This window comes from Crotalus tigris, unplaced genomic scaffold, assembly GCF_016545835.1.
Source record: "Crotalus tigris isolate CLP2741 ecotype Arizona unplaced genomic scaffold, ASM1654583v1 scf7180000017774.6281472, whole genome shotgun sequence".
Lineage (NCBI taxonomy): Eukaryota > Metazoa > Chordata > Lepidosauria > Squamata > Viperidae > Crotalus > Crotalus tigris.
The window spans coordinates 1,941,167-1,968,374 of NW_024096625.1; the positions used below are offsets into that span (position 1 = coordinate 1,941,167).

The following is a 27,208-nucleotide window of genomic DNA, read 5'->3' on the forward strand; positions in this document are numbered from 1 at the left end:
GGTTTTCAAAAACCAATAGGAATTGTCCAGGCTGTCTTTGCCCTGCTGAGCCCGCCAAAAGCCCCAGTCTGCAAACGGTGCTGCACGTTGTCTGCAGCTAAGGCAAGGCTTCTGGACGTTTCCACCCTTCCCTGCTGAGCAACTACTAAATGTAAGTAAAAGAGGGCCAGGGGTTGAGGTGGGAGGCCGGCGGGCACAGGGAGGGTTGCTGGCGTGCGTGGGGCCCGGCGGGTGCCTTACCTCCCTTGGGCTGGGCCAGCTGGTGGCCCAGCCAGTGGTCGCCCTGCGCCCTTGCTGCCACATGCCAGGGCCGCCCAGGAGCGCCTGGGCCTGCCTGCCACTGCACCGAACATGCAGTGGCCAAGGTAAGGCTAGCGGGGCAGTGGTGGGTGCAGGGAGGGTTGCTGGTACACATGGGGCCCGGTGGATGCCTCCCTTGGGCTGGGCCAGCTGGTGGCCCAGCCAGTGGTCGGCCTGCGCTGTTGCTGCCGCTTGCCAGCTACACCTCAGCCGGCGCAGGGGGCGGCACCACGCATGCGCGGCGCTCCTGGGCCAAGGCAGTTGCTGGGCGATGGCCCGCGTGCAGCCGCAGGAGCGGAGGTGGAGCATGCGCGCCTCCTGCCCCGCCCACAGGGAGATACAGGTAGTCCTCGACTTACCACATGGTTAGGGTCGCGGCATTGGGAAGGTTGAGAACTATTGTAATAGATCAAATTATGTGACATAGTCAAAAAACAAGGAAAGCCATCAGCAGATTTAGGGAATCTCAAAAACACTTTATAGGAAAATCCGTCAAACCCACTCAATAAATATGGGAGCAGCCTGGGTGGTCTGAAAATGCTATTAAAATGGGAATGGAACCCTAGAAAAGAGTGTAACTGGCTGAAATGGCACAGCACAGGAAATGCGCTGTAACATTTCAAAGCAGATCCCACAGCATTTGACCAATCAAGTATTTTCCACCTGCTGACCTGGATTCTTTTGCTATCACAGTTATAAAAACTAGATGTTCTTGCAACATAGCACTAAGGGTTTAAGTTTTGTGATGGAGAGAGCTGCCTCAACCACATTTTCTCACTCAGTGTAGTGGAAGTCTAATATGGAACTATGAAATAGCCCACTCCAGAGCCTCCAACTTAACACATTTGCCTCTTCCAACATATTTGCTTTACCTCTCCCATCACAATCATAATTCTTCAGATTATTTTGTTAATATTTATTTATTGCTCTGGTAGGATATAAAACTAAAAACAAAACAGCTAAATACGTAAAAATCTGACTGGTAGTCCAGACTAAAATAATCTGATAAACAACAAAATCAACAAAACAAAACGGGCTTTAGGCAAATCATTAACACCAACCCCAGCTTTCACAGCTTTCCTGAACCCGGGGATGGAGGGCTAGGAAAGAGAACGAAATAATGTTACCATATGATATCTATCTTTCCCTCTTATTTACGCGGCACTCAAGGCAGCTTGATTTGAGATGTCACTTGGTTCATGCTCAGAAACGCGGCGCTCAGGTTCCGCACCCTGGGCGAGGCCGATGTTTCGTAGGTGCCCCCTCCGCCGCTGTCTGGCAGAAAGAGCTCTAATCCCCGCCTCCCGCTGTTGCCCGCCCTAGTCTGGCTGCAGCAGCCCCCCCGCCGTCTGAACCCAACGCAGGGAAAGGGGAGCGTCAGCGGCTGCGACAAAGGCGCCACCACCGAGCGGTGAGTTGGCTGAGCAGTAGCTGACGCCTGCCCGCCTTCCCTTTCTCTCTCCCTCCCTCCCTCCCTCTGCCGTGTGCTGCTAGCAGGTTGTTCACGTGAGTGGGAGCCTGGCTGTTACCTGGAGCCGAGGCAGCGTCTCTCTTTTTTCCTGGCGTCCTCAAAAAGAGAAGCAGGAAGATCCACGGGGAAGCGTCTCGAAGGTGAGTCTTATCTCCTTCCTTGCCGAATGAGGGAGGAAGGATGCTCTGCGATGCCAGCTGGGCATCCAAGAGCATGCCCGCTGCTGCCCATCGCCAATGGACGCTTTTAGCTCGTTCTCCCTTTCAGCGGCGGAGCGCCTTGGGATGTGCCGTCAGCGCCAGCCTAAATCGCCCCAGGGAATCTCGCGACTACAGGTCGCCCTCTTGGCTTCTCTCCTTCCTTCCTCTCTTTTACAGTCAGACTCGTGTTTATGTGTACGTGTGTGTATGTGGGGGGGGGGGAATCGAAAAGGCTGCCTTCTTTCCTTCCTTGTGGATGTTTTTACTAGAATGAAACCCCAGAAAATCAAAAGGAGTTTTAGAGCTTTTAGAATAATGATGCCATAGCAGTAGATGATTGTTTTTGAAAGAGGATATGAAGATGGTCACCTGCAAAAAGTGATTTTAAAAGCTTTGGCCAATGATCTGTGGTCCACAATGGCTACTTCAATGCATTGACCCAATATATGATGTTGTAGCTCATCACCGATCAGGGTTAGCATTAGGCTGGGTTCATCCATTGGGCTAAACAGGTGCTTGTTTTTTTAAAAATTTGGCTTGGCGTGTTGTCAGAACTCACTGATTTGGGTCTGTATTCTGTGCTGTGTGGTTTAATGGACCAATCCCCATAGTTTTTCTTAAGGTACTGAACCAGGGCCAAACAAATCATGGTTTAGTGCTACCTGTATGACTATGCATGGAAATCTTTTTCTGTTATGCAAATATCAGATCACATTATGCTCCACAGTATACTGTGAGCAATATAAAGTTGGATAAAATATAAAATTGGACTCTCTGAAACTTTATAGGCCTTTTCCAACTTTCCAGCCTAAATATATTGGAATGACAACTCCATTATTATCCTTCAGTTTTGGCCCCATTGGCTGGGGCTCTTAAGTATTATAGTCTTAACACATCTGGAAGGCACCAATTTGATAAAAGAATAATAGCAAAAAAATAACAACCCAACATGTTCTTTAGAGTTTACTTGTAACTAGAATAAATTACAGATTGTGTATAATTTAGATGAACAGTGGGTATGTTGAAATAAAAGATACTGTAGCTACTTATTACAGTATGCCCATTTAATTATAGTGTTAAATATCTAGATGATTTTGACTGCTGATAGAACTAGAATCAGTTAATTCATCATACATAATGTTAAATGAGCTCTCTTTCATTTATAAGTATGACTTAGCTTTAAGGAGACTAAATTGGTGTAATATGACCACCTGCGAAGTGTGTATGTGTATGTATAATCCGAAGAATATGTATATGTATATCATCTGAAGAATTTTTACTGTCTCAGTTTAAGTTGACTGCCTTTAAATAATAGTAATAATAGTGATGAAAATAACTTTTGCTGCAATTTACAAACTGCTAGGTACAATCTAAAATTATGAGCAATAAATTCCTGGCTCATAAACTGAAATAAAGTATGTTAAACAGTCCCAGTAAATACAGTTGTTAAATAACCATTACAGTGTAAATTCAGCAATTCTCCAAAGCCAAACTTTTGTATTTAAAGAAGCAATCTTTCCTTTTACTGCAGACATGTAATGTATGAAGTGTAGATTAAATATTGCAATCTTTAATGTTATTTAATAACTGATTAGTTTTGCTAAGAGCATTTTTTTCCTCAGTCTTTTGGCATTTAAATTGTCCAGAACACTGCTTATCTATATCTGTATCTATATATTTAAATGAATTTGTTCTATTGTGTAAGTCTTGTCTATTTTTGTCAGTTGCCTGACTGAACTAATAGGGAATGCCACTAACATTTCTCTGCAAAACTTTTTTTCTTTTCTAATATATTTGTAGCCATGTTTTTGATTTGTAATATAGAAAACATCTACTCAAATGTTTGTTACAGTTCTTAGATCAGCGTGGGATACAAGATTTCAACTGTGTTTCCTAGTCCTTCTATCTGTGCATCCATACAAGATCTCTGAGGATTCTTGGAAGGGGTCATAGGTTAGTAGCAAAGTACACGTAAGCCCTCAGTATAATCCCTGGATCAATTCTGCAAGTACAGTTTCTATGCTGAAGAAGGCCTTTGCTTGAATCATTGATCAGCTAATCTAATATTTTCACACATGGGACGTTCTTGATAATAGCTTTTCTAAACAGTCAAACAGTAACATTCATAGCTTTGCAGTACTGCTGTGTAATCACTTTGTGACGGATTAATCATCTTGGTTCCTACTTCTCTTTTAAATCAGCTGGATTGCAGATGATAATAAATTATAATAAATAATTAAAAATTATTAAAAATAATAAATTTTTGAGTGGGAAAATAAATAAGTAAATTGCATGCTATGTGTTGCATTATTTTTGCATGATGCTCATCTCAGTGTCCTATTTTGAAAAGGTCAGTCAAAGTCATAGTGATGCTAAGAAAGGCAAGGTTGTCCAAGTCTTTATAAAACATTCAAATTCTATTCTATTCTATTCTATTCTATTCTATTCTATTCTATTCTATTCTATTCTATTCTATTCTATTCTACTCTACTCTACTCTACTCTACTCTACTCTACCCTACCCTACCCCACCCAACCCCACCCAACCCAACCCCACCCCATTATATATCTCTTATTAATCTGCCAATTGAATCCTTGTGCATAAATAATGAATGAGGATGGGTGTGTCTTTTTTTTTTTTTGAATCCTCATACAAAATGGTGGGGTAAAGGATAGAAGAGGTTACTGCAATAATAATATGTAGAAATTTGTAATAGAAAAGTACATAGTCCCTAACTATGTTGTTATAGACCAGGACCTCTTTATTTTTTTTGGGAACATTTTTGATATTATTAAACTATTAACTCAAAATAACTTTGGAATTGTTGCCCTAGTGATTTACATATACTGCTTGATTGTTTTCTGCTCTTTGGAATAGTGAAATGTAGTAGTTATTACTAATGCCTCTAAAGCAAATGTCCAGTGTTTTTCAAACCATCAGAAAATATAGAACTATTCATTGTTCAGCAACAATTCTCTTACATCCAGAGGCAGATTTATAAGCAGATTTATACAAAGTATCAGCTTGAAAATGTATTTCTGCAAAATCAAATATACAGCTCTAAAATTTTTGGAGAGTGTGGGAAATTTCCTTTCATATTTACCTTCTAGGTTACATACAATAGTTCTTTGGAAATATTTGATGTGTATAAAGGCCATTCTGCCTGGCAGCCATAAGCTGTTGCTGTTTATGTTGATACTGACTAGGAATGAATCCAGATTAAGAAATTGGAATTTAAAGCTATACCAACAGTGTTGGCCAGGTGGTTTATCTGGATGGCAGTTACTTCATCCTCTGGTTGGTGAAGTTACCTGCTTCTTTATTCTTCCCATCCATGCCAGGAAACTAATATCTTCCTTTTCTGTGAGCAGGTCTTTGAGGAAATACAGTTTTAATTTGCAAACGAGACTAACATCATAGAATCCGAGTATCCGAAGGAACTTTAGAGGTCCTTGATTCAAGTCCCCTGTTCAGTGCAGGAGCTGCTTGCTCAGAGAAGCATTTTGATGGTGGACCAGTTGAGGAAACCCATTTTATGTTCTGCTGTCACTTGAGCTAGAAAATTGGCACACTGTAGTCAAATTCAGGGAGAAAGTACCGTATATGCCGGCGTATTAGGCGACCTGGCGTATAAGACGACCCCCGAGTTCGACGCCGGGTCGCAAGACGATCGACGCCGAGTCGCATATAAGACGACTTTCTAGGCATGCGACTCGGCGTCGATCATCTTATACGCCGGAAATGATGTCATTTCCGGCGTATAAGATGACTTTCTAGGCATGCGACTCGGTGTCGATCATCTTATACGCCGGAAATAACGTCATTTCCGGCGTATAAGATGATCGACACCGAGTCGCATGCCTAGAAAGTCATCTTATACGCCGGAAATAAACGTAGTTTATAACGTTATTTCCGGCGTATAAGATGACTTTCTAGGCATGCGACTCGGTGTCGATCATCTTATACACCGGAAATGACGTCATTTCCGGCGTATAAGATGATCGACACCGAGTCGTATGCCTAGAACGTCATCTTATACGCCGGAAATAATAAATAAATAAATAAACGTTATGACTCGGCGTATAAGACGACCCCCGAGTTCGGAGGCTGTTTCATCGCTCTCAAAAGTCGTCTTATACGCCGGAATATACGGTATTTTACAGTTTCACTTTTCCTCTTTTCATTGGCTTGAAGGAGAAATTGTCCTAACTCTCATCAATTTCACCCAGATATTCCAAATCAATAGGTGTTTCAAGGGAATGATGGCAGCAAGTGGGGTATCAGTGGAAGTAAACCCATGAATATCCAAAAGGGCAGTGGAGTATGGAACATGGCACTATTTCATTTTATTTATATAAACTAGACAAAAAAGGAAAGGTTTCACTAGAGGACTGATTAAAATAAACCACCCATCATTTTCTCATCCAAATGGTAGGGCAATCCTTCCAATCACTTGGATACAAAGGGAAACTGATAGAACTCCCTGCCTACCCACTACTACTCTGGAATATCCCAAATCAATAAGTGTTGCAGAAAAGATATATGGAAGATGCTTTCAAAATGCTTTTGTATGTGGCTGGCTCAGATCTCTATCCACCCAAGGAACACAAAAGAATGGGTGGAAGCAAGGGAGAAGCGGTATTGGGGAAAGAAAATGATATTGCCAGCAGGATCTTCCCTATTGCATTCCAGTGGAGAAAAAAAAGTTTTGAACATCTGCTATGAGGAACCATTTGTCAGCTGAAATGCATAACGCTTCAATACAGATGGTTTTTGACTTACAACAATTCATATAGTGACCACTCAAAGTTACAATGTCACTAAAAAAGTGACGTATGACACTTTTTACTATTTGTAAATTAATGCTCTACAACAGTGGTTCTCAACCTGTGGGTCGGGACCCCATTTGGGGTCGAACGATCATTTCACGGGGGTCGCCAAACAAGGCTGTCCACCATTTTTCCCCCTTTTCTTTGGCCACGCCCCTGGCACCCAGTGATGTATAAGTGGTTGGGGGTCACCACAACATGGGGAACTGTATTATGGGGTCGCGGCATTAGAAAGGTTGAGAACCACTGCTCTACGAGCATTTTCTTAGGAAAATATGTAGGTGATAAAACCACCAGAGGGCAGAATGTTGGCCTGGCACAGGGGTAGGCAACCTTGGCTCTGACTTCAACTCCCAGAATTCCTGAGCCAGCATGGCTCAGGGATGGCTCAGGAATTCTGGGAGTTGAAGTCCACGAATTATAAAAGAGCCAAGGTTGCCTACCCCTGGTTTTAATCAGGAGTTTTACAGCTGAGATGTGACACAGAGGATAGAGAGGGAGGGTATCAGAAATGCCCTCTTTTTTTCAACAAAGGGAGGTCAGTCAGAACTGCTTCTGTGCAACTACTAAGAGTACTACAGGTATAGGTACCGAGGTACAGAGATTCTAGAAGACTGGTGTTCTTACTGTGAAGTAGGGTTGAACAATTTGACAAGTATGCTGTATGTACCTTCTAAAATTATTATGAAACCTGTTTTGGAGTACTGTGTATAAAGTAGTCAGAAACATATACCGTATATTCCGGCGTATAAGACGACTTTTGAGAGCGATGAAACAGCCTCCGAACTCGGGGGTCGTCTTATACGCCGAGTCATAACGTTTATTTATTTATTTATTATTTCCGGCGTATAAGATGACGTTCTAGGCATGCGACTCGGTGTCGATCATCTTATACGCCGGAAATGACGTCATTTCCGGCGTATAAGATGATCGACACCGAGTCGCATGCCTAGAAAGTCATCTTATACGCCGGAAATGACGTCATTTCCGGCGTATAAGATGATCGACGCCGAATCGCATGCCTAGAAAGTCATCTTATATGCGACTCGGCGTCGATCGTCTTGCGATCCGGCATCGAACTCGGGGGTCGTCTTATATGCCGGGTCGCCTAATACGCCGGCATATACGGTAACCATCTTTTTAAAATATGTTTATTTAATAAAGATACATTATCCCTATCATAGTATTTATATTGGCATTTCTCCTGACAGAGAAGACATAATGGAGGAGGATGCTATTTATTTTTTCACTGAGCATGCTTACACTGTACAATATATGCTCCTATCTGTCTGCTTCTGTTAATTTAAAAGCAAAAAAAAAAAAAAAAAGGGAGGGGAAGGAGTGGGCGTGCCATAGAAATGGCTGCCTGAAAATATGGGCCATTAGATCGGAACCTTTGAAGAAATGCTAAAAAAAGGATCATGATCAGAACTCAAGGAAAGCAGGCCACCAATTCAATTAAGCTGAGTTTCCCAACCTATGACGTGCAATCGGGAGCATCCTGAACATGTTTCATGGAATCAAAGCTTTAGAGTAATAAGTCAGAAAAACTAGCAATCCCCCATTTTATCAGTTCAGTGAAATTGCAAAGCCAGCCTGATTTTCCCACACTCCTTGAGGCTGTTTCCTAGTGACTGTATTTGCACCCAAAATTGATGGCTGACCCATTTGAAACAAAAGCTGGCTGGCAGACAACCTCTCCCCCTTCTTACTTGGTTCAGTGTGAACTAATACACAGTGTGGTGGCCTATTTCTATTGCTATAAATGTGTGCAAAAATTTTACAAGTCTGGCACTTCTTTATCTTAAAATAAAACTCAACTACAAAGAAATTCTGCTTAAGAATTTTATAATATCTTTATAAGATATTTAAAAACTATGGCATCAGCTGTACCCCAAGAACGAAGCAGGAGTTGGAGATTTGCCAGGTATCCCTGCTTCATAGCACATACCTTTTACGTGTCCCTAAATTTCTTGAAAGCCTGTAAACAGCCTTGGATTACAGGTAAAATTTAAAGAATTTTTTTTTTGTTCATTTCTTGCAGTAGTAGGTCCTTAATTCAGCGTGAGGTTAGCACCTTTCCCCTTCCATTCCATTCCTGAAGACAACCTTATATACAAACTCCATTGGGGGCTTATCTTTTCAGAGTGAGTTGAATTGATACAGATTAATACACTTCCATATTAATCAAAACTATATTTCAGCATACTGTATATATTTAGCATATTGTCATTGTAACGATTGAACAAACAGTGGAAAAAATAGCATTACTGTATACTATATACAGTCAATTGCCTTTCAAATGAATATACATCAAGATGCTCTTGAAGTGAGAAATTTCTTGCAAGTTATTATTTCATTAGTCTTAAAGGAATGAGAGTTTGTTTTCTGGCTATTGTCTTGTTTGATATGACATACATCAAAAGTGATACAGGTATTTTATCTTGGAATAAATTATCCAAGCATACATAATGATTTGAAACAATAATCAATAAAGCTGAATTGTGCCCTATGTTTTTATATGCTATCTCCTTTTAAAGCTAGAAAATGATAATTCGCATATCCATCAAACCAATCATGGTTAATTAAAGATTATATGCAGTTATTAAATAAATAGTTTTAAGTAAAAAAAAATCTATCTGGATTTGTACAGCCAGTTCTAGCGCCAGGGTCCAACCCTGAAATAAGACAGGTTCATATTTGTAATATCTAATTCTACCCTTTATGTTTTAGGATGGAAGTGGCACCTCCCAGCTACTGTTTTGTTGCATTTCCACCACCTACTAAAGATGGCCGTGTAGTAGTTGGGAAAAATTCTGCACGTCCTCGTGATGAAGTTCAGGAGGTAGTTTATTTTGCTGCTGCTACTTATGATCCAGGATGCAAAGTTGAGGTAAATAAAAATATTTGAGGTTCTGCTAAAATATTTTTGAAAATTGTTGAAACACTTGTAGAGCATCTTAAAGTACTATTTTTCTTTTCTTTCCTTCCAATTGTCTGTCCACAACTGATTCTGTTTATTTGAGACAGTGTATACAGTTAACAGAGGTTAACAGATCTTCTTTCTCAGATATCAATATATTCATCATAACAGTGATATTCCAATTTTCAAAGATAGATGGTGATATATTTAAATTTTCTGTTTAAATTTGCAGTACTATGAATTTATATGGCTGTTGGATCCTCAGTAATGTGATTAGATAAATTCACTTGTCCCAGATGGTCAATTTTAGAGCCTTTTTAAAAAGGGTATTCTATTCATAGAGATGTTTGATTCTTCACCATTGCAATTATAGACTCAGCTATCCAGATTTTGTTATAAACGTAATAATAATGCATTCATGGCTCAATACATCAGGAATTATTACATTTATAATAATTTTTGATGTGCTGAGGTCATGAATGCATCTGAAATCTTAAAAAAAAGATTATAGGCATAAGTCATGTAGCTACTCATATCTTTTTAAGGCTACTTATATAATAAGATAATAAACTATAATACAGTGGCCTTCTCTAATCTGGTTTCCCTTGTTTAGACAGCAACTCCTAGAATTTAGCCATTGTAGCTTGGAATTTTGAACATTGCAGGTTGAGGAAGAATTTATTAGGAATTTCATGCAAACCTGAATGCTTTAGTGTTTTTTAAGATAAAAATTATATGTAGTCTAATCCAAAATCTAAAACAAACATTTTAAAGGAGAGAAGCAACCTAGAACTAAGGAGAAACTTCCTGACAGTGAGAACAATTAATCAGTGGAACAGCCTGCCTCCAGAAGTAGTAAATGCTCCAACACTGGAAGTTTTTAAGACGAGACTGGACAGCCATTTGTCCGAAATGGTGTAGGGTTTCCTGCCTGAGCAGGGGGTTGGACTAGATGACCTCCAAGGTCCCTTCCAACTTTACTACTACTACTACTACTACTACTACTACTATTATTATTATTATTATTATTATTATTATTAAAATGAAAACTGAGTAATATTTTTAAATATATATAAATGTCTAAAAATTCACCAAAATATCATCTCATTTATGCTATTGGTAGAGAAATGTTAATTTTGGCTCAAAAGAGTTCTTGGAGTGTTTTTCTATTATGGTCAAATATGCCCAGACTATTTCATATTCCTTCCTTCCTTCCTTCCTTCCTTCCTTCCTTCCTTCCTTCCTTCCTTCCTTCCTTCCTTCCTTCCTTCCTTCCTTCCTTCCTTCTTTTTTTTAAAAAAAGAATTATTGTTATGTTTCTGCAGCATGTTGAAGCACTGCCAGTCTACCACCAATTTATTCAAATTGTGACTTCTTATTAGAATAATTTCTAATAGCTGATGGGAAATTATTTCAGAATTTTGCATAAGAAAATGGACATTCCATTCTTTTTAAAATCGTACAAATTCTCAAAGAAAGCATACACACACACTCACACACGCACACACACACACACACAGACATTATGACCAGATGTACTATTTTTTTTAAATGGAAAAACCTAGAAGTCAGATATGTTAATCTAGTTTAATCAAAAGGTTGGCATGACAAACCAATTTCCTTCTTCTTTATTATGTTCTATCAAGTCATTGTAGACAACTTGATTACTCTTCCAGGACTGCTACTAATACTGAGATTTGCTGGTATACAATGCATTTGTTTTAAAAATATTAAAGACCTCCAGCTCACTTTTCTCCTCTGTGTATGAAAACATTGTTAGTCTTTTTAACTGTGGGTTTGAATATTATGTTAAACCATAATATAAAGTGACTGCTTCTTACTTTTAAGGTTACTTCTTCTTTGAATGGCGTACCGGTTATGGTATCTCAAATATTTGAGTTGTGCAGTGACTCAATATATCTGTACTGTGCTTCAGACTGTAAGACAAAAAGGTGCTTTGGAGTATATGCAGATACCATTCAAGCTGTGGTGTCTTAAGCCAAGGCCTGTTTTATGTAAGGATTTGAAAATAGGTCCTCTATGTTTATTTACTAAACAAATTTATACAGCCATCCAACTCATACACAATGACTTATGACATTAGAAGTCCACAATTAAAAATTCACAATATATGTTCCGAAGTTCCTTTTTTTTATTCAGAATCTAAAATTCTGCACATTTCTATAGGATAGTAATAATTTTTGTGCGGTTAAATCTAAGATGATACAATTGGATGTCAATTTGGTCTAGTAAACTGCTGACCTGAAAACTGGGAGACCATGAGTTCTAGTCCTGTTATAGACATGAAAATCATCTAGGTGATTTTGGGCCAGTCACTCTTTCAGGCCAACCCACCTCACAGGGTTGTTGTTGCAGGGAAAAAGAGGCGGAAGATGGATCCTGTCTTGAATTACTTATAAAGTAATAAAGGTGGGATAAACATCTATTAAATAAATAAATGAACCTCCTTTTTTCTGTACAGTGCACATACATTGAAATAGACCAAGTACCTAAGACAAATGCAGTTGCACTGAGCAGACCTTCCTGGCTCTGGGGAGCTGAAATGGGAGCCAATGAACATGGACTCTTCATTGCTAATGAAGCTGTGCTAGCCAGAGAAGCAGCTCCTGAAACTGAAGCCCTCCTAGGAATGGATCTTGTGAGGTGAGAAGCTCGTCTTCTGAACAGGGAATTTATGGGACTGGTCCAGAATACCAGCAGATTAAAAACAGTGCATTATTTGGCATGGTGGTTTTGAAAATCACACAAGACACTGGAAATAAATAAATAAAGTAGGTAAGTAAGTAAGTACGTACTTTTGGTAATATTATTACATTGGTCACTCTGTGTTTCAAAAATAAAATATATTCAAATATACTGATGCACACGAATTGTATTTATCAGATTATATGCAAAATGTAATTCTTACTTCAGACTTTGTGAGTTGAAGCCCACAGATCAACCCTGAACTGCAAATATTCTCAGTGTCTTATAGTATATTAATTATATATTTCTTTTAATTAATGGGGAAGATCTAGCAGCTGAAGCTACATATTCTCTGAGGTCTGCTTATAGACTCTGAAAATTCATCCCTCTCTGTCTCTGTCTGTCTCTGTCTGTCTCTGTCTCTCTCTCTCTCTCTCACACACACACACACACACACAAACACACACACAGAGAGAAAGAGAGAGAGATTCATTCCATTGTTTTGTCCTAGATTAATAGTAATTATATTTGACATTTTGTCTTGTAACCCAAATTCATCATAACCCCATATTGCTAATCAAACTCTTCTTGACACTTTAAGTCAGTAACTCGTATTTCTGTCTCCTTCTCCTGTTAAGTAGAATTTTGTTCAGTAAGTTATTTTATTCAGGTAAGCATTTTAATGGATCACAAATCTTTAATGACAGTTAGAACAATTAACCAGTGGAACAACCTGCCTCCAGAAGTGGTGAATGCTCCAACACTGGAAGTTTTTAAGAAGAGACTGGACAGTCATTTGTCTGAAATGTTATAGGGCTTCCTGCCTGAGCAGGGGTTTGGACTAGATGACCTCCAAGGTCCCTTCCAACTTTATTATTATTATTATTATTATTATTATTATTATCCAACACCCTGTCCATCTAGAAGGCAACAATTTGCAAAGCTATCTGAAATAGATTTGAAATTATCTGGCTGCATTTTTTAAAATAGTAAACAATTTTAGGGATTTACTCTTTTCCTCTGACTGCCAATTCTCCATTGCCAAATTATTTTCCTTCTCTTCCTCCTTTTTCTCTTTTTCATACAGCTGATCTACAGCTGATACAAATTAGAGCTCCAGGAAATAGCCACGATAGATTTCCCCAACCTACACCCTCTGTGTCTGTTGAGCCAGATGCTGGCTGTGTTTTCTGGGAGCTTACTAACATAATAGCAACATAGCTGAACAGCATCAGCATGGAGAGTATGATATTTGCAAAAAGAAATTGACAGGAAAATGTTTTTTTATTCCACCATTTATATTTGATACAAACATCTCTTTTCAAGATGTGAGGTTAATTGTTGCAAAGTTATACAGTTATACAGTACAATAAGGCCCCAGAAAACATGTGCAATCATTGTTTGCTTAAACCAGTGCCTTTTCAAACTTGGCAATTAGCATGCTAGCTGAGGAATTCTGGAAGTTAAAGTCCACACATCTTCAAGTTTCCAAGTTTGAAAAACACTCTAAAACTTTATTTAATTACTCAACAGATAGCTACATTGTTTTCTTTTCTGTATATAAATTAGAGATAAATTCCAAGTGATTCTTTAACTAGATAACTTTTGTTCGTTTGTTTTGATTCTCTTCCCAGACTTGGGCTTGAAAGAGGTTCAACTGCTAAAGAAGCCTTGGATGTCATTGTCTCGCTGCTGGAAGAATATGGTCAAGGTGGAAATTACTATGAAGATGGAAGTATGTGCCATACCTTCCTGTCTGCTTATCTGATAGTAGACAGAAAAGAAGCTTGGGTGTTGGATACTATTGGAAAATATTGGGCAGCAGAGAAAATTACAGGTCTGCTTTAATTTTAATTTTTATCCCCATCCATTACTTATAAGAAAATATTATAAAATGTGCACTTCCAACGTGACACTGTGTACATTCAAATTTTATTTCTTACATGTACTTATATTTTTGTATCACCACCCAACTGAAGTTCTCCAGACAGCTTGCAAAACAGAAGTTAGAAATCTTCAAATCTGAAAGTCAAAAGAGCAAAATGGACCTGAGTTCCAAAAGAACTTTAAATTGACTGGTATAAGCATCTTCAAATTAATCATTTAGAACTGTTAAAGAGTGAAAACAGTCTTTCTCTGACTTTGAAAAGACCACAGTATACACATTAGGCCTGTGAGTAAAATTCACTATGACAGTGTGAGTTGGGCCATAGAAGTGATCTTATTTTCTTTGCTGAAGAAAAGTTTACTTGATTGCATCTACAAAGCAATTTGAATGGCACGTGACCATTTCAGGCCTATTCTGTGGGAAATGAATTTGCTTAGTTTTTTTTTCATAGTGTTACTAGGCCAAAGTACTATCAGACTGAGTAGTTTTGGGCTGCCCAGATTCTTATCTGAAGCTCAAGATCTTCAGGCCATGAGAACATACTACAGGCTGGTGGCTTTGATGCTCACACTATGAGCAATTTTGTGGTACTTGTTGAAGCAGGAAAGCCTGGAGCTCTCTCTTTTTCTATTGCGGGATTATAACATGCACCAAAGGGAATCAGCCTGGAAACATTCAGGCACTCCATAAGGGGGCTTCAGACAGGCTGCTTCAGCTGCCTGCAGCAGGCAATCCTGTATCAATGCACAAAACTGGAAAACCTAAAGCATGGATACAGAAGAGGTGGGTGAGTAAGAGACTCGTGAGAACACTGCTTTGTACTTACTGGCCAAAAATATTAGCTAGTATTCTAGAAGAGTTGAATCAACCTCTTAACTTTCTCACTTCCACCACTTTTATATCCAGCAGCCAATGCTCCTATATAAATGAGCTTCTTTAATAAAAAGTTAAACTGTATGTAGACTGTATCTAGATTCTGTCACACTTTGAACATTCATACCACCAGGAGTTTTGTTATTTTAGTAACTAATTTAAGTTATATTGATTTTAATGAACTGTTAAGAAGTTCATAGATCGAAATATAAACATGCTTGGAAGAGACTCACTCACAGCCCACACTTTCTTTCTGTCATCCTCTCCCAATGCTCCTGGCAAGTTGAGCTCAAGGAAAAAAGTGATCAGCATGGCTAGCTCATCTCTCTCTGGGAGTGCAGAGAGGGGCTTCACTCTGATCACTTCCAGGGCACACCGTAGAATTTCTCCCATCGCACAAGTGTCCTAGAACAACCCAGCCTGGGATATCCTTTAACTAATAGACAAAGACTCTTCCCAAACTCTTTCTGTACTCGTTGAACTTGCTGAATGGGCAAGTCGTATCTGCTGAAGACCACAGAGAACTGTTGCCAGTTGGAATAGAGAATTCTGAGTTTCAAGGACAAAGTGGGTTTTAGGCTAAATAGTATTAAGAGATTTATCCAGAAGAGTCTGGAATAAGGGGAGGGATGGTTGAAATGCAGAAAAACCTAAGAAACCAAAATCCTATGATCAAAGATTTTCTTTTTTATATTCAGATCATAGTACATGTCTAAAAGGGACAGAGCTTCAATCATATAGTCGTGGCTGCCATCTTGATTATTTTAAACCCACTCTTGCCATAAAACACTCCTGGATTTAAGTCATGAATAGCCAATAGATAACCACACATATATTGGCCTAGCTGTCTGGTGTTTCCCTGTCAGCCTAAATCTTTATCCCCACCTCACCCCAATGCATTGTTTTCGACCACAGCATTAGGCAGTTTACTTCTCCATCCACTGCTTTCCATTTTTCAGAGTTTTGCCATTTGTAGTTGTTACACTGTTCTTGAGGTTCCACTAGTTCTCATTCTGACCTGTTATGTTCGTTTTTCTCTCTCTTATACTCATTCACCTCTTTTGTTTCTTTTTTAGGTAAACCAAACAGGAAACACAATTATATGAGCTAAAGTTACTTTATTATAAGGTTACATTAACAGAATCTTGCAAATCTGACAGTACAAAATTCCCATCACCATTTTTAACCATCTGATCAATTAGGATGGGTCCTTCCTAAATTTCTTTTTTGACCCTTATGTGACTATGAGTTCTTTCCTTTCTTGTCTGATTATTCCCTAGGCAGCGTCTTTTCCCCTCATCCATAAGTTCCATTATATTTCTCCAGTAGTCTCCTTGTTCTCTGCCTTCAGATTAACTCTTCTTAACCAGAAAGAATGAAGCACAATAAACTTCTTTTTAGCCTTAGCCAGGCAAGCCTCTTTTATTCCACCTTGAGAATAGATTAAACTATTGTTCTTTCTAATTAAAAAAAAGGGAAGTTTGAGGCCAGTCTCCTATCTTGGCTTACAAGCTGCCAAGCATGTTTTATTAAAGAAGCAAATATGTTGATTATTTTTCTGAATGGGATTTATATATTAGGTATTTCTGCATAGTTGTAAATCAATCTAGCCATTCTGTGCATCTGATATTTTCAATACTTTCCTTAAACGTGATAGACACCTGAGAGAACTGGGAGCTTTGCCATTTATTATAAAAGCAGCAAGGTGAGAAAGAATCAATTCATCACTGCTTTGCACAGTTCAGTGAAGCAACTTTCTAAGTCTGTTACAACATTAGCATTTAGCTAACAAGTTTTTATTTAATGCAAAATTGATCTCACTTTAGTTTTTTTAATGTCACATTTTATTTAAATGTTTTATTCTTGTTTCTATAGATGGAGTAAAGTGCATTTGCAACTGTCTCTCCTTAACTACAAAAATTGATGCAGAACACCCTAAGCTTAGAAGTTATGCAGAAAGTAAAGGATGGTGGAGCACAGATAAGGAGTTCAATTTTGCTGAAGTATTTTCCCAAGATGATGATTGTTCAAATTGTTGCTTGGGAAAGGAGATCTTAAAAAACCAAGAAGGTAAGTAAAATGCTTTTTTCTTGAAATTTCCATTTGTTCCCCGAAGTCTGATTCAAGCAGTATAGTTCAAAGCAGGAGGGTATTTATTGACAATTTATTGTTACCAGTGGCAAAAATTGAATAAATTGAATATATATACATAAAAGGGCACAGGAGAAACTTGGAGCAGAAAATTCAAGATCCTGTCTAGGATCTTATGCAAGGAATTCATCCATTAACTGCCTTTGTAAAGCAGAAGCTTGAACAATTCCTCAGAAAATTTAGAAATCATCTTTATTGTGATTAGATGGAAAAGGGTAGAAAATTCTATATTTGTTGAACTGAATTGCACATTTGAAAACACAGACCAATTATTTTATATTTGTTAGATTCATAATCTCCTGCAACGTTAAGGAACATTACATTGTTCTGTAGCCAATGATAAATGGATCCTGAAAGATTCCCAAAACCACTGCATGAGTTTCCAAATGCCAGAGGTGGGAATTGTGCTCAGCTGGTGATGAAAGCTGCAAATACATCCTGCAGAGAAGGATGAATTCCAATTGGTTAAAAAGAAGGGTTAATAAAACCACTTCACATTCCACTTTGCATCTATTTGTTGCCTTTGCTCTTTTTTATATTGTCATAAGAATCCTATTTAACATTACCCTCAATATTAGGCTGCAATTTTCAAGATGATATTTGAGAAAGTGAGTTATATAAGAGAGGAACTTTCAGTTAGATTTAGTGCACAAGCATTTGCATGCTAAGAGTTTTATTTGGGCCTTATTAGGGGCCAGAAAAAGAATGATGTCATATTGAAAGTTGGTGGAACAAAACCTTGGAGGTTGCTTAGGTTAAACACACATACATAAGGGGACTGGAAATTTTTTTACAAATTACAGTTCCTTTACCAGCATATGCATAAAAGAGAGATCTCTTTGATGTCCTGCCTCTTTCCATGCAGGTATTGCTGCAACTTCCATTTTTCCTATTTTTGATATCCCCTGTGGCCCCTGCTGCTTCTTCCCCTTTATCTCTTAGACCAGTGGTTCTCAACCTTTTTATACCAGCGACCCCGGTCATAAGCACGCGGCACACATGCGCAGTGTGCATGCACGGTGCCGCCCCCTGCGCCAGCTGAGGCATAGCCGGCAAGGGGCGGTGGCAGGCAGGTCCGGACGCTCCCGGGCGGCCGCGGCAACGGTGGCACAGGGCGACCACCGGCTGGGCCACCAGCTGGCCCAGCCCAAGGCAAGTAAGGCACCTACCAGGCCCCACGCGCTCCAGCAACCCTCCCTGCACCCACCGGCCTCCCACCTCCCACCCCCGGCCCTCTTTTACTTACTTTTTAGTTGCTCAACAGGGAGGGAAGCTCTGCAGACTGTTCCCCTTGCAGCACCGTTTGCAGACTGGGGCTTTTGGCGGGCTCAGCAGGGCAAAGACAGCCTGGACAATTCCTATTGGCTTTTGAAAGCCAATAGAATTAGACTCTGTTCAAGAGAGTCTATTCTATTGGTTTTCAAAAGCCAATAGAATAAGAGGGAGTAGCACAGCTAAGGAAAAGGGGAAAAAATGGCGGAAAAAATGGCGGATCGCATTGTTTGGCAACCTCCGTGAAATGGTCGTTCAACCCCAAATGGGGTCGCGACCCACAGGTTGAGAACCGCTGTCTTAGACAGAGAATAACCATATTGCATTGTGTATGAATGGGTTTGAAGCAAGCAATTTCATATACATATAAAATTATATATTATATAATTAGATAATAATTATATATATTAATTATTATTTTTTTTATTGAAAATTTTTCAAATTTTACAAGACAAATCCCCTCCCCAAACCCCCCCAGCCTCCCGTACCCTCCCCCAACTCCCCAAACCTCCCTAACCCTCCCCTGGACCTCCCAGAGTTGATTACGGGCTTATCCAAAATATTTCAAAAAAGAAAAAGAAAAAAAGAAAAAACTTAAAACACATATAAAACTTAAAACACATATAAATCCTAAACAAATCTTAATATTCTAAATTAAATAGATTATCTCTAAAAAATAATAATCATTAAACACATTATAATATACTCTGAACATCTTCTAATCATGCTTATAATATTATCCACCATTCTATATAAATTCCTCCCAAAACACAATTTTAAGCACTACTTTCTTTGAACATCTATAACTATAATATAAAATCTAATATAAATCATAAACAAATCTAAATACATTTAGTTAAACAAGTTATACTCCCTCCAAAACACAAATTTAAACATAAACACAAATTTAAACATTACTTAAAACTTTAAACATTAGAATCCCCTTATACACATTTAATCAAATTCCATCTTAAAAATAATAATACTAATAATTAGAAAAAAAAAATAAAAATAAACCCAGACACTAAACACATTATAGTATACTCAAACCTTCTAATATCATGCTAATATTATTATCATTTTTATAAACTCCCCCAAAACACAAATTTAAACATTACTTAAAACTTTAAAAATCCCTTATACACATTTAAATCTTTATCAATAAGAAATTCCATCCACAATAAACACATTAAACATTTAAATCTTCACCAATAACAAATTCCATCCACAAAAAAAACACAATCCTTATCAGACTCAATTGTCCATTTTCATTCTCCATCCATTATCATACTGATATTATTATTATCAATCTCGATTGTCCATTTTCATTCTCCATCCTTATCATTCTCTAATTTTGAATATTCGTCTTTAACCTTATCAAACTCAAGAGAAGTGCTTTGAGATCTGGCTTTAAAGATTGCTCCAAAATTTCTGGATCTCCCAACAACTCAGAAGCCAATACATGTGGGGATTCCTTAAACTCCTTATTCTGTTGGTCTTTTTCTTTACAATTATATGTTGCACGAATTGTCCTCTGCCCCTTCCTCTCAACTTGTTGAAACTCCTCAAGCTGAGATTTCTCATTTTTCATTTCAGACAACAATTCCATCCTTGAAGATTGCTCCAAAGGCTTTATAAGTCTTGCTTCTCCCACAGATTCAGAAACTACTAGATGTGAAACTTCCTTAATCTTCTTCTGTTGTTGCTTTTCTTTACAGTTATGTGCTACACAAGTTATCTTCTGCTCCTCAATCTGAACGTGGTGAGATCTCTCAGGCAAAGGTTCCCCAATTTTAGGGTCTTCAAACTGTAATTCTACATTCTTTTCTTCCAAGGTTTTAAACTTAATAGATGACGATGAACATACCCCCAAGACCGAAGTATAAATATCTTTTGCTTGAGAAGCAGTATTAAGTCTATAAGATATCCCCAGGTAGTTCACCACCATTCCAATCGGAACATCCCATCTGAACGAAATTCGTCTCTTTTTAAGTTCATTTGCTAAAAAAGCAAACTCCTTTCTTCTTCTTAAAATTTTAGATGGGATCTCCTTTAAAATTATAACATCTTGTGAAGCAATTTGAAATCTCTTCTTATAAAAAGCTTGTATAATTTCATTGCGTAGAGATCTTTTCCCAAAGTAAATTACCACATCTCTTGGCAAATTCTTTTGCACTGCCACCACAGAATTAACTCGAAATAATTTTTCAATTTCACTAAGTATTTCCTTTTTTTCTTTATTCAAAATCACAGCAAAGTCCTTTGCAACCATCTCTTTCAGATCTCCTTGCAAGGACTCTCCCAAGCCTCTAATTCTTAAGGCATATTCCATTTGTCCATATTGAAGCATAAGAATCTCATTTTCCATTTCCTTTTCCATACTTTCAATTTTTCCCTCCATTAATTCCACTTTTTCAACTACTTCTTCCACACGGGAATTCAACTTTTCAATAACAGAAGCAACTCCTTTTAAAGCCAAAACTATGTCTTGCCTCAAAATCTTGTTATTTTCCTCTAAAATCTTTTTCATTTCTGCCCTAATTTGAATTGTAACATTTCCCATCATGTCTTGCAAATCCTTCACAATTGCTGGTTGGACCACAGAAGAGGGTGAAACTATTGATTTAGGAACTGTAAAAGTCCCTGGACGCTTTGGAGCCATCTTAAAAAAAAAAAAAAACTTTACTCCTTCTTGAGAATTACAAAAATTCCTTCAAAAAAATCATAACTCCCTCAAAAGAAAATCTTTATAATGATAAAAAAGGGAGTTAGAAAAGAAGAAAAAAGAAAAAAGGAATTAAAATATCCGTTCCAATCATTAAAAAGAAAAAAAGGGGGGGGGGAGAAAAAACACCAAAAAGCCTGCCTTTTAAAAATACAAAAGACAAAGCAAAAAAGTCAAACAAAAACAATAATGTTTAAAAAGTTAAACAACAAAAATAATAATGCTTCTAAGATCCATCCAATCATTAAAAAGAAAAGAAAAGAGAAAGTAAAAGAAGCCGATCGCCATTCTAGCTTCCCAGAAAAAAAAACGCTAGAAAGTCTGCCGATCGCCATTTTACTTTCCCTTTCAGCACAAAGTAAAAAGTAAAAGGAGAGAATATAAATATGAAAATAAACCTTTAAACTTAAAATACATATAAAATCAAAGAAAGCAAAAAGTAAATCCTCTAATCAACTCTGTCCGCTTCTAAAAAAAACTCACCAGGTCCCTTTAAGCGCGGAGGTGATTGCAACGGCTTGTTTTGTCCCTAGGGACAAAAGCAGCTGGGAAGCGGAGACAGTCTGAACTCCGTGGGAGCACTCTGTCACCCCCCCAAAAAAAGAAATTGGGGGTACATAAGAGGCTCTACCACTATTCAGACAACCCTCTTCCCCCCCCTTTGCCCGGGAGGGGGATTTTGAACCGCTGAACAGCTGATGTACGCTGTGCATAGCGATTCATTACACTTACCCAGGAGGACGGCTAAAAAGTAGCCGCCATCGCCGCGCAGATCCACCGGAAGTCCATATATTAATTATTTTTAAAAGGAAGATAAAAACTAATACTAATATTAAGTAAGAAAAGAAAATCAAAATGCAAGCTAAAAGTTCAAGAAAGGGGAAGAAAGAAAAAAAATTACAGTGGTTTCTGCTTTACAGCAGTTTTACAGCAGTTATAAGTATAATGATAAATTTACTTCTTATTCTGTGGTCGTATTACCTCTTATTATATGTCTACAACTTTTATTTCTGTGATCTATTCTACTTAATCTTATAAATACATTTTGTCTATTTTATTCAAAAAGCCTCACTCAACCTGTTACTACCCAGATGCATTGGCAAAGAGGGAATTGTAATCAAGTAGATTTTTTTTCCTCTTAAAATGATCGTGCCCTGCTAATTTCACCATTTCCATTTTTTTTTCCAGGCAACATCACTGTGGAAACAATGATTGACCTATTACGTAACAAGGCTGAGGGCATCTCTGTGGATTCAGACTCTTTTCTTACTACAGCAAGCATGGTATCCGTCTTACCTCAGAATCTGACTTCTCCATGCATTCATTTTTTCACTGGCACACCAGATCCATCCAAGTACGTTAGATGTACCAGCATTCTTTTAAGAGTCTCAAGAATTAATTACTAATTTTACATCTTGGATGGGTAAAATATGCATTATTCTTTGAATTAAAGAATATTCCTTGTAAAGAAATATTCAAGGTTTTGGCTTTTTTTAAAAAAAAAATCACTGAACTTATTTTTGCAGCTGCTGCCTTAAATCTAGATGAGTAGAAATAGCTTTATAAGGGAAAAGGAAGATAGATTAGTTCAGTGTTGCTCAATCCTGGCAATTTTAAGATGTGTGGACTTCAACTTCCATAATTCTCCAGCCAGCATGCTGTCTGGGGAATTCTGGGAGTTGAAGTCTATACATCTTCAAATTGCCAAGTTTGTGATAGCTGATTTGCTCTACCTTATGTCAATTTAAATGCCTCAGTTGTATAGCCTATTGCCCTGTAGATTGCCTGCCTTGGATTCTGGGATATCAAGGCTGCTTCGGTCTTAGTAATTTTCTACAATTTGCTCTCTTAGTTTAAGTTTACAGTTGCTTTCTTTTTAAAGGACATTATTTATGTTGGGCTTATATATCTAAGATGTATGTAGATCAGTTAATTATTTTTTTTTACCAGAGTTCTTTGTTCACCTTGTAAAATCACTGCATTGGAACTTCATTTTTAAAATTTATGGGGTTGTTTTGGAAACATACACACGTCCATTAAATTATGCTGCACTTTTATTCCAAAGCTTAAAGAAGCTTCAGAGCAGGGCACTATCAGAATCTCCTTAACTGAAGTACAGGTAATCCTCAACTTATGCCCACAAGTGAGCCAAATATTTCTGTTGTTAAGTGAGACATATGTTAAATGAGTTTTGCCCCATTTTATGATCTTTCTTGCCTCAATTGTTAAGTGAATCACTGCAGTTGATAAATTACTAACACAGTTGTTAAGTGAATCTGGCTTCTCCATAGACTTTGCTTGTCAGAAGGTCGCAAAAGGTGATCACCTGGGGACACAGCAACAGTCCTAAATATGAATCAGTTGCCACACATCTAAATTTTAATCACATGATTACGGGGATGCTGCAAAAGTCGTTAACTGTGAAAAACAGTCATAAGTCACTTTTTTCATTGTAACTTTGAATGTCACTAAATGAACTGTTGTAAGTCAAGGACTATCTGTATGCATCCTTCTGGGATTCAGCAGTGACTATGTTAAGCTGAAGAAAAGATCTCATTCTTTAAAAAGGTCTAAACCTTTTAAAATAGATGGTGTAAATAGTTATCCTGTACCAAAGCACTTATAACTTTGGATATTCTGCTATTTATAATGAAATATATAAAACTATAATTGTTTTATGAATGTTTAAAATTAATGAAACAGGTCGGAGGGAATAAGCTTTAATTGACGTAACTTTTTCAGTATATTGGTAAGTTTTCATTGGAGCTGTATTAATATTGTTTTTTTTTTTTGGTAACAACTCTTTTTGTTTAGGTGTAATTTAGCGTTACGAAAGCAGGCAAACACAAATAGATAAATAGGCACTGCTTCAGTGGGAAAGTTACTGCGTTTCATACTTCATGCTGGCCACATGATGACAGAAGCGTCTCTTAGACAGGGCTTTTCAACCTGTGGTACGAGTACCACCTGTGGTGCATTGGCACCTGGCAGGTGGTATGTGACTATCCTAGAAAAGTGGTAGCGGGGGAGGGGAATGAGCTGAACCGGTGGCAGCACCGCACAAGCCTGAGCGAGAGACGGCTGGAGCTGCAGGGCTGTCAGGGCTCAGTGGAAGCACCAGGATCAGTGCCAGGCTCCAGCTGGAGCTCGGCGCTGAGCCTGGTGCTTCTGCTGAGCCCTGAAGAAGCACCAATCAGCAGGAAAGCAGTACTGATCTTGGTGCTTCTGCGGAGCCCAGAAGAAGCACTGATCAGCTGGAATGTTGCAGCATCTCCAGGGTCTTGTGATTTACATTCAGATGCTTGGCAACTGATTCATATTTATGACGGTCAGTGTCCCAGGGTCATATTTATGACGGTCAGTGTCCCAGGGTCCCATGTGAAGTGACCAAAACCTGCTGCAACCACCCAGCGGATGGGGGAATAAAAACCAAACACTCCCCCCACCCCAGCCCCGCTGCCAATTCTCAGCAGAAATGCTCACAACAATGAAAACCTCGGACAGGAGGAAGAGCGCGGCCAGGCAGGCAGGCAGATGTCTTGCTGGGCTGTGGCTTGAGGGGCACTTTTTTCAGTGCCATTGTAACTTCGAACAGTCACTAAAAGAACTGTTGTAAGTCGAGGACTACCTGTACTTTATCACTTTTTTCCTTTTTTGGGGGGGTGGCCATCAAGTTTTTGATACCTTGCTAAGCGACTGGTGGTACTCGAATGTTGCTATATCCTAAAAGTGGTACAATGGGTGAAAAAGTTGAAAAGCTCTGTCTTAGACAATGCAGGTTCCTTCAGCTGAGAATCAGAGATGAGCACCAGCCCCTTGAACTAGTCATGACAGGGGAAACCTTTAACCTTTGTAATGCATCAAGGAATATCATTGTGGCTCCAGCATTGTAGTTTGTCCATTACCTGCAAACATTTTGTATTTAAGACATCAAAAAATTATTTTAACTGGAAATGATATTAAATGTATTTTTAGATGCAATAAAATTTGAACAAAAAGCTTTGTGAATTCCTGATATTACCTAGTTCTAATCACAGGATGTTCCGAGATAAGAAGGATCAGAAGCAGCAAAAGGGCACTGCAGACAATTCCTAAAAGCAACACAGTGTCTATTCCAGTTGATACGAACAGCTCCATACAGAAAACTGCAATGATAAAAGCCTATATACTTGAAGGGATATTTTATGTGGCATAAAGTGGCTATTAATTTGATCAGAACGGTGCGATAAAGCAGCCCAATTAGAAGATTGATCAGTGGCAGTAAAAATGCCCTAACATGATTATTTGAGTTTTAATATAATTATTAGCAAAAGTAAATACAGTTTGTTGAAAGTGTTGCATATATTTACCCTATTCTTTAATGTAATCGGTATGTTCAGATTTTGGGCAGGTTGTTTTTCTTTGTATGAAAATAAACTGCTAGGTGACAATGTAATCTGTAACTATAATTACTTAGTTGGTCATTCATGTAACCTTTTTTTTAGGTCCATATTTAAACCTTTTATCTTTGTGGATGGTGTGAAAATAGTACCTAAAGTTCAATCACCCATTTTTGGTAGTGAAGATCCTGTGAAAAAAATTCCTCGGTTTCAGGAGAAACCTGATCGCAGACACGAACTATACAAGGCACAACAGCAGGCCCGATTAGTCTTAGACAGTGATGAGGTAAGGCTTCCAATTGGATTTTAGAATATTGTTATTAAACTGATAGACTGAATTATTCAGTACTCCAGGTTTGCATTTTAAAAGCAGTTCTTTTATACTTGTAGAAAATACATTAAGGTTGTGCTCCCTTTATTGCTGATTGCTCTTTTGCATATTTATAGGATAGCTTAATTTTATATTATATATGTTGATGTTTTTATAATCAGAAAGAGACATACGGTGTAATGGGAGAAAAGTAACACATAGTTAAAACCTGAATGTTATCTGCTATAATTACTGTATCTTTATACAGTTAGGTGAATTACTTAACATTATCTTCAACTGCTTTTTTCCAGCATGCATACCCAATGTAGCACTGCAGATAGTCCTCACTTAATATCTACTTGTTTAGTGATAGTACAATAGTGCTGAACAAGGATATTTACAATAGGTTCTCGTAGTGGCAGCTGCTGCAGCATCCCCACAGTCACATGATCACAATTCGAATCCTTGGCAACTGGCTCACTGTTACAATAGTGCAGTACCCTGCAAGCACGTGATCAATATTTGCAATTTTCATTGCCAACTTCTGACAAACAAAGCCAACAAGGAAGTGGGCATTTCTGTGCTCATGGGATGCTGAGACTACATGTTACTTAATGATGGCAACTGAGGCTGCTGAAACTGCTGTTGTAAGTTGGCACAGTGATGTGGCATTATGTCTTACAGATATCCCAGTCCCAATTACCATCAGTAAGCAAATCTTTTTTTATGTCTCTATTTATATTTAAAATACTTAACAGTTGTATCTTCAGCTACTTTTTTTTTAAAGGAACATGTGTACTATAGCCCATGAGCAGCTATAAGAAACTGAATGAGTGAGTGAATAGCGGTTTTGTCAAAAAAGTTAATACTATAATTGTTCTCCCGAAGATGCCACTAAATTTTTCCTTTTATAATTAGAAGTATTATCAATTAAAGGACAATTCATGCTAATGGTAAGAGGAATTTGGAAGTTTTTCAAAGCAAGATGCTTGCTTTTTTCTATCCTAATTGTAGTGAAAAAATTTAGAGAAATAACTGGAAAAAAATTTCTAGGGGAACTCCCATCATAGGAAAGTGTTTTTGTAATTAATTAAATATGAGCCAGCAGGGTGCAACAGCAGCCAAAAAAGCTAATACAATCCTTGGGTGTATAAATAGAGGCATAGAATCAAAATCATGTT

General features: G+C 38.2%; 1 protein-coding gene across 3 annotated transcripts in view; it reads left to right on the forward strand.

Moving 5' to 3' along the window:
• Positions 1–1,010: 1,010 nt before the first annotated feature.
• Positions 1,011–27,208, forward strand: part of SCRN1 (secernin 1) — a 28,435-nt gene continuing 2,237 nt past the window's right edge. The window contains exons 1-8 of one of the 3 annotated variants that reach the window (XM_039341971.1): positions 1,011–1,911; positions 3,824–3,924; positions 9,534–9,693; positions 12,206–12,387; positions 14,064–14,164; positions 17,066–17,260; positions 22,527–22,692; positions 25,823–26,003. In XM_039341971.1, coding sequence (XP_039197905.1) covers positions 9,535–9,693; positions 12,206–12,387; positions 14,064–14,164; positions 17,066–17,260; positions 22,527–22,692; positions 25,823–26,003 — 984 coding nt within the window. In that variant the 5' untranslated portion in view covers positions 1,011–1,911; positions 3,824–3,924; position 9,534. Of the gene's footprint in view, positions 1,912–3,823; positions 3,925–9,533; positions 9,694–12,205; positions 12,388–14,063; positions 14,267–17,065; positions 17,261–22,526; positions 22,693–25,822; positions 26,004–27,208 lie in introns of all 3 variants that reach the window. The other 2 variants (XM_039341972.1, XM_039341970.1) reach the window with 2 other exon arrangements.